The sequence below is a fragment of the Rhinoderma darwinii genome, chromosome 3 (genome assembly GCF_050947455.1).
Source record: "Rhinoderma darwinii isolate aRhiDar2 chromosome 3, aRhiDar2.hap1, whole genome shotgun sequence".
Taxonomy (NCBI): domain Eukaryota; kingdom Metazoa; phylum Chordata; class Amphibia; order Anura; family Rhinodermatidae; genus Rhinoderma; species Rhinoderma darwinii.
In genome coordinates, this window is record NC_134689.1 from 228744112 (window position 1) to 228756468 (window position 12357).

Sequence of the window (12357 nt, forward strand, 5' to 3'; positions counted from 1 at the left end):
TAGTGTGAGGAGACAGCCCAACTCATTGGGTGAGAGTTTGTGGAAAGTGGAATTATACGATGCCTGGCGTGTTCTACACAGCACAGAGAGGGATTACTCGTATTTTTCTACGGTCCATAATAGTTATTCTAGATTGGACATGTTTTTGGTGGACAGAGCATTATTGTTCAGGTCTAAAGCTTCTACCATTGAAACTATCACATGGTCTGACCATGCGGCCATTACACTCCACATAGAAGAAAAACATAAAGCTCCAGACACATATCTCTGGCGCTGCAATCCATATTTGATCTCTAATCCTATACATAAAGCTACGATAGAGAGGGACCTTCAGGAATTTTTTAGTTTAAATGCCCCTTCAGTTACTAAATCAGATATTTTATGGAATGCTCACAAGGCATATATCAGGGGAACGTTCATTAAACTTGGACATAGGGATAGGAGGGAACAGGCGAAACGGAAGATGGATCTTATAGATAACATCAAACAGCTAGAGATGCTAAATAAAACCCAACAAACCCCGGATCATGCTAAGAAACTCATAGATCTCAGACATCAATTAAGAGAGTGCTTGCTACAAAAATATGAGAAGAAGGTTAGGAAGACTAATTCCCACTATTACTCTCAAAATAATAAAGCGGGTAAATTATTGGCCTCTAGACTTAAAAGGCAGTATACGAAAGCCAGAATTCCATTTCTATTAACAGAGGAAACGAATGGAAAGATATATGACCCAAGGGAAATTGCTAACAAATTTAAGACTTATTATGCGTCACTTTACAATTTAAAGGAGAACTCTGACTCTCTCCAGATGACGGAAGAAAACGTTCAGAAATTCTTACAATCTATGAATCTCCCTACACTGAATGTAGAACAACTGCCCACCCTTAACTGTCCCATTACTGACGCGGAGATCTTGACTGTAATTAAAAAACTCCCCTTGGGGAAATCACCAGCTCCCGATGGGTTAACGAATGAATATTATCGAACCTTCCAAAGTATCCTTATTAAACATCTTAGACAGACATACCAAGATGCGAGTATATATGGCAGATTCCCCAAGGAGAATCAATCCGCATTGATAGTCACCCTTCCTAAACCAGGAAAGAGCCCGGATGTTCCTCAGAACTTTCGGCCTATTTCGCTGTTAAATACTGATTTGAAGATATATGCTAAATTGCTAGCATCTAGATTGGCCCCACTACTACCGAATCTGATTAAGGAAGACCAAGTGGGATTTATAAAAGGTAGGCAAGCTACTGATAACACTAGAAGGGTATTAAATATCACTAATTACCTAGCTACACGAGAGATACCTGCTATTCTACTTTCGCTTGATGCTGAAAAGGCTTTCGACCGCATCAATTGGATGTATGCCTTTTCCGTGTTGAAGCGGATGGGATTTTCGGGACAAATTTTATCCGCAATTCAAGCTTTATACTCAGATCCTTCGGCCAGGGTATTTACAAATGGCTCATTATCAGAAGATTTCCGTATTACTAATGGCACCAGGCAGGGATGCCCTTTATCCCCTCTCATTTTTGTCTTATCTATTGAACCCCTTGCGCAGGTTATACGGGAAGATAGCTGCATAAAAGGTATAGGAATTGGAGATCGTACGCATGTTATATCGCTATATGCAGATGATGTTATACTTACTATGAAGGACCCGGAAGTATAGATAAAAAGAACTCTTGATATCATTAAGGAATTCGGAAGTATCTCAGGATATAAACTGAAATCGCAGAAATCACAGATACTTCCTTTCCACATTACCCCTGATCGTCTATCCATTTTGAAACAGAGATTCCCTCTGGATTGGCAATCGGAGGGTATACAATACTAGGGACTCACGTTAACTGTCTCATACCAAAAACTATATAAGGCTAACTATTTGCCACTCCTAGAAGCTATCTCCACTGAAGCATGTCGACTTTCAGCATTTGAGGTTTCGTGGATTGGCAGAATAGCGGCTTTTGAAATGCTTCTGTTACCAAGACTTCTTTATCTATTCAGAACACTCCCAATTGAAGTTCCGGGATCCTTCTTTACTTCCATACGTCGGGTTGTTTCTTCGTTCATATGGGCTAACCGCAAACCACGAATTTCATATAAATTACTCACTAAAGATAAGAAGAAAGGTGGCTTGGGGGTACCTGATGTATACGATTATTTTATAGCATGTCAGGTTTCGCAATTGAAATATTGGTGGCACCTCGAAACTGCTAAACACTGGGTACATATTGAAAATGTTTTATCGGCTCCTAGTAATTTGAAAGCGCTATTGATAGCTAACCTATGGAATATTAGAGAACCTACTCATATCTCCCCTTTCACGAGGTCATCGCTAATATGCTGGGCGTATTTCCATAGGCACTCGGATGTAAACATGGGGATATCAAGATCATATGTACCTTTGGAAATGATGAGTGCTGCTATACCAGAGTTAAATGTCAATTTATGGGTGAAACACGGGATTGGTTCATTGGCAGATTTATACGACAATAATCTCCTTAAGTCTTTTACGGAATTATCGGCTAGGTTTTCTCTGCATCGAAGTGAGTTCTATAAATATTTACAAATAAGACATTTTTTGTCTAGCACCAATATTGGTCTAATTAGATACAATTCTCAAATATTTCATATATTTCAGAAAGGCTCCAAAGGCCTAAAGCCAATCTATAGTTTACTAAATGACCATCAAAATTTTAAGAAAGCATATCCTTTTAGAGTGTGGGAAAGAGAGATAGGTGTCACTTTCACTGAGAAGGAATGGACAGATGCATTAACTTTAATTCATAAATCATTTAGATGTAGCTCGCACCTCGAGGCAGCTATGAAAACTATGTTGAGATGGTATTTTACACCTGACCGATTACACAGTATGTATCCGAATACCCCATCTACTTGTTGGAGAAAATGTGGATGCAGAGGGTCTCTATACCACACCTTGTGGAGTTGTCCTATACTGAAGCCATATTGGGAAGATATTTTCCAACTGATATCTGATATATTAAAATGCAATCTCACCGCCATACCTCAATTGGCATTACTGTTTATAGGTACCCAGAATATACCGGCACAATGTAGAGTTTTGACCTGCAAAATTCTGCTTCTTGCTAAATTAGTTATAACCCGACATTGGAGGAGTGAGAGGGTTCCAGTTATTGAGGAGGTGTTCTCGCTATTGAATACCACATACATGTATGAGAAGATCATCGCGTATGGTGCAAATACGGCCGATTCTTTCTCGGCTATATGGAAGGCATGGACTCAAAATGCCAATTTCAAAGGTGATGCATTATTTCCACAGTGACTTCATTGTTGTTAAAAGTATGTATGTTTGTTATATTATGTTGTGTGTGTTTCTTTGTAAGATGTCTAAAAACTGATGTAACTATACAAGATGAATCTGAAATGTTTGTATATGATGTGACATCGAAATTCTTAATAAAGACAAATTTAAAGAAAGACCTGCTCCAGTGATCTTTATTCTAATACATTGCAGTACACACAAAGTGCAATGCATTAGAGCTGTCAGCAGGGCCCCAATCACCTGTTAGGGGCCAGGCCAAAAAAAGAAAGAACTGTGGCCCGGGCCCGCCCCACTGGAACTTTCCACCGCTGCAGTCCAAAGTTAATTTGGAGGAAGGAACGGACCCCATTATATTGCAGGGCCCGTTCCCTTCTCCTAACTAACTCTGGTCTCTTCTTCACAGGACTGACGCTGGGTAGCATCATGACGTTATGTGCGACGCCACATATATTGTCATGATGCTACCCAGCTTCAGTCCTGTGAAGAAGAGCCTAGCATTAATTATGAGAAGGGAACGGTTCCAGCAATATAATGAGTCCCATTCTGTTCTCCAAATTAACTATGGCAGGGGTTGACAATGTGGCAGGCATGCCTTACGGTGGGCCGGGGAATGGGCAGGCGTAATGGCGGGCCTCTGTGTCTTTTTGGTGGCGTTGGACAGTGCGGGCGTGCCTTATTGTAAGCAGCTGTATCTCAAAAAGTAAAACAAATTTTTAATAAAAACTATTTATAAAGTTGCACCAATCACACTGACCTTTTTCTATAAAAAAAAATCCTCTTTCAAAGGTGTACATAGCTTTTACGCCTCATGCACACGATCGTTGTGCCACTCGGGCCGTTTTTGACGGCATCCAAGTGGCACCCGATAGTCTTCACAGACCCATTCACTTTAGCGGGTGAATCGGGTCCGTGAAAAAAGATCTGAGTCTCCGATCCGAGAAAAGATAGGACATGTTCTATCTTTCATCGGATCACTGACGGGACTCGGCCGGCGCACATGATCGTGTGCATGAGGCGTTAAATAAGCTCTTACAAGACGGATAATACTTATTTTATTTCAGTCCTTACACCTGTTGGGAGAGGAATTTGTGTTCAACCAGCAATGTCCTGAAGTAGGTGACTTCACAGTCATTGGGAATGAGAGGCAGTGGTCTGCTGAAGGTAAATGTCTGCTGATAATTTATAGACAAGAGCTGCATTTACATTCACATTGATGGAAATTGACTTTTTTTTAAATAAATCAATGTTTTATTTGATTATAAGTAAGTTTTAAAATGATTGTTATATAAAAAAAAGATATTGCTTCTTCAGATAAAGCTTATATGTGTCCTGTATACATAGGAGCTGTGTCTTGCCGTCACAGGCGATTAGCTATTAGCCGAATCCTGCGTCTCAGAGACAGTCCGGGCCAGCTTTCTGCCGAGGCGTTAGTCCAGCTGACCTGACGGTATCGACTTTGACACCTAGATACAGCTTCTATGTATACAGGACGTATAAAAGCTGTATCTGGAAAAGTAAAAAAAAAATTCTATAAAAATGTATTTAAAAATGTCTTATAATCAAATAAAACATTAATTTATTAAAAAACAAAAATTGGTTACAAAAGTGTACATAGCCTATAAAGACCAGAGCTGCTATTACATTCACGTTGATGGAACTCAACTCCTTCTGTGAGCAAACTCTTATTGAGCAACTATTTACATTTTGGTTTTGAGAGTTGGGTGGGCAATTTAGAGACCAATTATTCTGTAATTAATTGGATTTGCTAAAAGTCTTGTAATTTCCCTTGAAATCACTGCTGTTGCTACCCACAATGTCATGGAATGATCGGGTATTATGACATCACTCACCTTATATAAGGTGCTGCTTGGCAGATACTCACTTGATGGTTGTAGTTGTCGGTTGAGTATTTGTAGCGTTGGTGAGCACTTTGATTTAGTCAGGATGAAAGAGGAAGAATACCCAGATGAAATATGGAGGAAGATGGTTGAGGAGGCAGAGCCAGCATTCTGGCCTTCTAAATTTGGAGAGGTCTTATTTTGGCCCAGTCTGGAGACCATACCAGAGGAAGAGGAGGAAGAGATTGGCGAGGAAGCAGAGGGCATACAGAATGAAGAGGAGGAGATTGGAGATACAGACAAGCGAGAGAACTTCGGATTAAGAAGATTCCAAAATTGCTTTGATCTGGATAAAATCAGTGAAGAAGAGGAGGATGTGGAGGCAGAACAAGACAAGGAAAGGGAAAATATCTATGTGAGAATGAACGCACCTTTAGGACATCATATAAAGGTAGCTTGGCCCAGTGTGGATTCAGTTACATCACACAGAAAATGGTGGATTCCGAAATGTCTCAGGAGGAGCGGCAGAGAAGGAGCGGCTCGGCCATCCAGATTCCTTAGGGCAATTTTCTGTTGCTGGAACATCAAGACATTGGAATGAACAACTGAACAACATCCACAGTTCCACCAGATATAATAACATCAGAAGTTCATAAGAAGATGAGAATGACCAACTTCACTAAATGTTCATCATCAGAAACATCATAAAGACCAAACAGTATACAGGCACCGTGACATAAGATCTGCCGGGCTGGAGATACCGTGAAGATGTTACCGGATAGTATTCTAGCATTCACATATTGAATGATCACTTATGAACTTTTAAAGAACTTTAAATATATATTCTTATTTTCCTCCTGCCTCTTGTGTTTTCTGTCTGGTATATAAGAGATCTTTTGGTTAGACATTCCCTGCTTTGGCTCAAAGGGGGTGGGGGAGGGGGGGGTCAAGCATTTCTAAGACGACCACATTTTCTATGGGTACCCAGACATGTAGCGGATTTGTGGCAGATTTCCCCAGTGTAATCGCAGAATTGCCACAGTGTTTCTGTAGCAAAAGCCACGCGTATTACGTACGGATTTTGCAGCAGATTTCATCTCTTCTACATTAGACCTTTTTGGCCGCACGATAAAAACGCATCAGAAATCAGGACAAAAACCTGTGCGTTTTACAGCCAATTGCCACAGTTTGCAATGCGGTTTTTGCCTCTGTTTTTTACAGGTGAAACACATTTATCTTACAAGTTTTATCTGTGAAAACCGCAGTAAAAAGCATTGGAAATTTTCTAGGATTTTTAACGCACGGCCAAAAACTTCTCAACTAAAGGCACCCTTTTGAAACATTGCATTAAGGCTGGGTTTTAACGCTGCGGTTTTGGTGCATTTATTTCCGCAATACCGCTATTTTGCAAAAGAATGTTTTCGCATCAAACACCTTTATTACGTATCCACAGGATAAGTGATAAATGTTTAATTGAAGGAATTTTACCGCAGAGACCTCCACAGATCACTAGAACGGAGGTCCCAACTCACCTGCTTTATTCAAACTTCACGAAAAAAAATGTTTTATTGTACGTTTCCTGCGAATTTATGCTTTTAAGGGAAGAATACGTACATAACGCAGCATCAGATGGAATCAGAGGCATATAAAGGTACAGTAGAGGGGTCATGGATCTCTATGGCAGCCCTATCCATACACAACAGTACAATACGTGAGCTCCTAGGGTCAGCTCAGTTTTTTTGCGCTGATTTTGATGTGGAAACCACTTCGGAACATCTGAAAACGATATTGATTTCAATAAAAAGTAGAGGCGTTTTTGGTTGCTCGCAGGAAAAAAAAGCGTCATGTCCTTTCTTGCTGCAGTTTCCAGAAAAAAATCAACAGCACTAGTTTTTGAGCGATTTTCGGAAATTTTTTACCTGTGGTCCTTGCATTAGCTTCAATGGCCGCAGGTAAAAAAACTATATGAAAAACGCAGAAAAAAAAGCGCAGTTCAAAATCTGCCTGAAGACATTCCTAAAGGGATTCTGAAGGTATGTTCACATCTTATTTTCAGCTGGTTGTCAGGCATAAACACCTCAAAAATCGACTGAAAAGATGGAAGCTGAACGCCTCCAAACATCTGCCCATTTATTTCAATGGTAAAAACGGCGTTTCGTTCTGACGGGGCATTTTTTTACGCGGCCGTTTGAAAAAAACAGCTTGTAAAAAACACCCCTTGAAAAGAAGTGCATGTGACTTCTTGAGCTGTTTTTAGAGCCGTTTTTCCATTTTGCGTGTGAACATACTCTAAGGCGTTTTTCTGACGGCTAGCACACTGACCCATTCATTTCAATGGGGCCATGCACACTTCAGTTTTTTTGACGGTCCCGTTGCTCCGTTCCGATCCAAAGTAGAGCATGTCCTACGTTGGTCCGGGATTCCGTGACCGCGAGGCCCATGCAAATCAATGGGGCCTTGAAAAAAAACTGAAGGCACACGGAAGGCATCCGTGTGCCGTCCGTGTGTGACGGTGCCGTTGCCTAGCAACGGCCGGACGGGCAGAAAAACATAACAGAAATATTACACTAATCGGCAGCCACTTGTCTCTATCAATCACTGATAGAGAAAAGAGGCTGCTGATTAAAAATAAAATAAAAATCAGTTCATACGTACCCGGTCGTTGTCTTGGTGACGAGTCCCTCTTCTTCCTCCAGTCCAACCTTCCAGAATGACGCGGCAGCCTGTGATTGGCTTCAGAGGCCGCTGCAGGCTGTGATTGGCTGCAGAGGCCGCTGCAGCCTGTGATTGGCTGCAGAGGCGGTCACGTGGGTTGAAGCGTCATCCCTGGAGGCCAGCCTTCTGACATCATCCTGACATGCGTGACCGCCACTACAGCCTGTGATTGGTTGCAGCGGCGATGAAACGTCATTGCTGGAGGCCGGACAGGAGGAAAGTAAGTACGCTTTTATTTTTTTATTACAATAAAATTGTATTTTCCGAGCGCCGAGCATGGTACTGTCCAGGGTGCTGAAAGAGTTACCTCCGATCAGTGCAGCCCATTAACTCTTTCAGCACCCTGGACAGTACCATGCTCGGCGCTCGGAAACACGGAGTGCACACGGCCGCTAAAACGGACACACGGATCCGTCAAAAACGGCCGTGAAAACCGTGTCGGAAGTGTGCACGAGGCCTAAGGCAGATTTTCTCTGCCTGCAAAAAACTCAATCTGAACAGGGCCTTAGACTAGGTTTACGTCACATTAAGGCCTTATTCACACGAACGTGTTATACGTCCGTGCTACGCGCGTAATTTTCACGAACGTCGCACGGACCTATGTAAGTGAATGGGGCCGTTCAGTCTGTCAGTGATTTTCACGCTGCGTAAAACTCACGACATGTCCTATATTTTCCCGTGTTTCGCGCAGCACGCACCCATTGAAGTCAATAGGTGCGTGAAAATCACGCACAGCACACGGAAGCACTTCCGGGTGCCGTGCGTGATTCGCACAACAGTAGTAAAAAGAATGAATGAAAACAGAAAAGCACCACGTGCTTTTCAGTTTGTAAACATCAAAACAGACTGTCATAATGATGCCGGCTGCGCGAAAATCATTCAGCCGCGCACCATATGCTGATGCCACACGGAGCTTTTGCGCGCGCAAAACACAGCGTTTTTTGCATGCGCAAAACGGACATGTCCGTGTTAATAAGGCCTTAGGGGAAAGAAAGGATCGTAACCCAAGAGAGAGGGCAAACATATCTAAGGAAATATTAGGGAATGTTTCCATACTCTTGTTCCCCAGTTGTGCTAGTCTATATGTGTCTCACACGGTACAGGGCAGGGGTGAATGCCACAAAGGATTTGGTCTGCTCAGAGGCTTGTGCCATGCAGGGAAAAGAGGATTTTGTCCAGAATGACCCTGCAGTGGTCCTGTGGCTCTCCAGCTGTTGGAAAACTACAAGTCCCAGCATGCTATTAGAGGTGCAGACTGGCATGGCATTAGCATACTAGGAATAGTAGTCTCTCAGTAGCTAGAGAGCCAAAGACCCGTATGCAAGTAATATAGTAGTAGTCAGGAAACAAAACTTGCAGCACATATTCACACAAAACGTGACTGAAAATGGCGACCGTAAGGTTCCGTAGAAGCTAAACCCAGCCTGGCATAAGCAAATCTTCGCGTGGCATACCAGTCACGTGCAGCCCGGGTACCGCCTCGTCACGTAACAGCGAAAAACTACAATTCCCGAAATCCTTTGAGTTGTTCTCCTCTGGTCGGTACATTCAGGAAGCATTTTAAATGCCAAATCGAGGTCGATGTTGTCATGGAAACCGGAGCAGCCCCATTCACTGTGCCGGTTGCTCTGAGGGGCCCTGTAATCGGAGACATCGGTAGGAGCTTGTATCCACATTAGTAATGTACGAGTTTATGTAGCTGACCGCGCATGTCTGTAGCAGCGCTAGTAAACATGGGGCTGGCTGCCATGTCAAGAATTGTATGTGGTCTGTACTCCTGTAAAGAATGTGATTTTCTATTTGCGGCATAAGTCTTTACAATGGATTGAATGTTTGCATCAATACCAGGAATCATAAACTGACCTTAGACGTAACACCAGCGATTTTTGAATCGTTAACAATAAGCCATATGTCTTAGGGACATGAACGATATTTCCCACAATATAAATGATATAGCAGGAAATGTGTTTCAGTTGTTGCCCCTTCTTAACAAACATTAAAAATAAAATCATAATGCTCGTCGGATCGTTGGCACATCTTTATGTCTTTGGTCCGCTGTAATGATAAAGGACTATTGCCTATACTTTTATCCACTGGATATGTCATAAAAGTCGGACTGTTAGGGGTCTGAGCACTGATCCCCACTGATCTAAGAACACGGGGTGCCTCGCTATTATTATCTATCGGAAATATGAAAACATCAACGTGAGACAGATATCAGTCAGACTTTTTATGGTATATACAGTGGTTATGCCTTAAAAGTTATTTGTCAGAAATAATTTGTCACGAGAGATCACACTGTGCTGTCACTTACTCACAACATTAACTTTACTGAAGTGTCTTGAGAGTGAATAGACATCACCTCCAGCCAGGACCCGATTTCTATTCACACTCCTGACACTTTGGTAAAGTTTGTGTGGGTGTAATGATGGGGGTAGGGAAACAGACAAGTGAGCCCTAATCTACCCGCCACTCAGTCCCTGCCTACTTGCAACGACCCGCCCTAGGCGACGGGGTACAACTGGGCGACGGTCCCTACGCTCCCTACGCTCAATAAGTGCACGACAGACAAACAGACAAGGGTACACAGAAGCAAAGGGAAAAGGGGCAGTTGCCCACAGCAACACCGTGAGCAACAAGAGTGGTGAACGAGCCGAGTCAAACCAGGAGTGTACGAGGTAGCAAACGCAGAGCAGGAGAGTAGTGAACAAGCCGAGTCAAACCAGGAGTGTACGAGGTACCAAACGCAGAGCAGGAGAGTAGTCAGTAAGCCAGGGTCAATATGAAGCAGGGTCAAATAGTTCAGAAGCTGCGGCAGGGCCAGGAAACCAAACGAGAAGAGTCACAAGCAAGGAGGAACAGGAAAGGCAGGTATAAATAGACAGAGGGCGGGAGCTAGCTCCGTCTGGCCAGGCTGTGATAGGCTCTCCCACTCCTAAGCCTGCCATCCTGAGTGGTGGAAGATGGAGTCAGTCTCACAGACATAGAAGCAGGTGCAGACTGATTACCTATGGGCGTTGACACAGAAGCTGTCCCTGGCAGATCCTTTACAGTGGGACTTAATCACAGCACAGCAAGCGGAATCTCGCGAGATCACGCTGTGTGAGTAAGTCCCACAAAAACTTTACCATAGTGTCGGGAGTGTGAATAGACATCGCGTCCTGGCTGGAGGTGATATCTATTCACTCTCAAGACACTTCAGTAAAGTTAGTGGTGTATGTGACAGCACAGGATGATCTCTCGAGATCACGCTGTGCTGCGTACAAATGGACATGAATGGAGAGAAGTGTAGGACGCTGATTGGTCACTGATTGGTCAGCCTCATACACTCCTCTGTACAACACCCACTTGGTCAAAAGGTAAAAACACGCCCAGTTGTCCATTAACCCCTTAATGACCAGCCTATTTTAGACCTTAATGACCAAGCTATTTTTTACGTTTTTCCATCATCACATTCCAAGAACTATAACTTTTTTTTTTTGTGTCGACATAGCTGTATAAGGTCTTGTTTTTTGTGGGACAAGTTGTATTTTTTAATAGCACCATTTTGAGGTACATATTATTTATTGATTAACTTTTATTAATAGAAAAAGGAATAGGAATAGAAAAAAAATTTGAAATTTCGCCACTCTTTTTTGTGTCCTAAATCTACGCCGTTTACCGTGTGGTTTAAATAACACAATAACTTTATTCAGCGGGTTTTTACGATTGCAACAATACCAAATTTGTATAGTTTTTGTATGTTTTACTACTTTTACACAGTAAAAACGCCTTTTTTTCAAAATGATTTGTTTTTGTGTCTCCATATTTGAAGAGCCGTAACGTTTTTATTTTTTCGCCGATGCAGTTGTATGAGGGCTTTTTTTTTGCGGGACGACTTGTAGTTTTTATTCGTACCATTTTGGAGTAGATGCGACTTTTTTGATCACTTTTTAATCACATTTTTTTAAAGTCAGGATTCACAGAAAACAGCAATTTTTCCGTCGTTTTTTATTTAATTTTTTACGCCGTTCACCGTGCGGGTTAAGTAATGTAATAGCTTTATAGTCGGGTTCGTTACGGACGCGGCGATACCAAATATGTGTAACTTTTTTACTTTTATTTAGGTTTTTTAATAGTAAAGCATTTTGTAAGGGGAAAAAGTGGGTTTTTCATTTTTTTTTCAATTTTTTTTAAATTAACTTTATTAAACCTTTTTTTTCACTTTTTTACTAGTCCCACTAGGGGACTTTAATATGCGATTCTCCGATCGCTATTATAATACACTGCAATACTTCTGTATTGCAGTGTATTACTGCCTATCTGCTAGGTCTTGCCTGCGGCATGATCTAGCAGGCATTCATTACAGGCAGACCTGGGGGACTTTATTAGGCCCCGGCTGCCATCGGAGACACTGACACTCGGCGATCTTATCGCCGGGTGTCAGTGGGATGAGAGGGAGCTCCCTCCCTCTCTCCAAAACCACTCAGATGTGGTGCACTCTATTGA

At 42.3% G+C, this 12357-nt stretch overlaps 1 protein-coding gene across 2 annotated transcripts in view; it reads left to right on the forward strand.

The window, feature by feature from the left end:
* ASB13 (ankyrin repeat and SOCS box containing 13) overlaps nucleotides 1-12357 on the forward strand; it is a 75746-nt gene that overhangs the window by 25774 nt on the left and 37615 nt on the right. Inside the window, exon 1 of one of the 2 annotated variants that reach the window (XM_075857499.1) lies at nucleotides 9338-9525. The exons of the other annotated variant lie outside the window; for it this stretch is intronic. Within the exon in view, the coding sequence (XP_075713614.1) occupies nucleotides 9459-9525 (67 nt within the window). The 5' untranslated portion in view covers nucleotides 9338-9458. Of the gene's footprint in view, nucleotides 1-9337; nucleotides 9526-12357 lie in introns of those variants that run through there. 2 annotated transcript variants of the gene reach the window in all.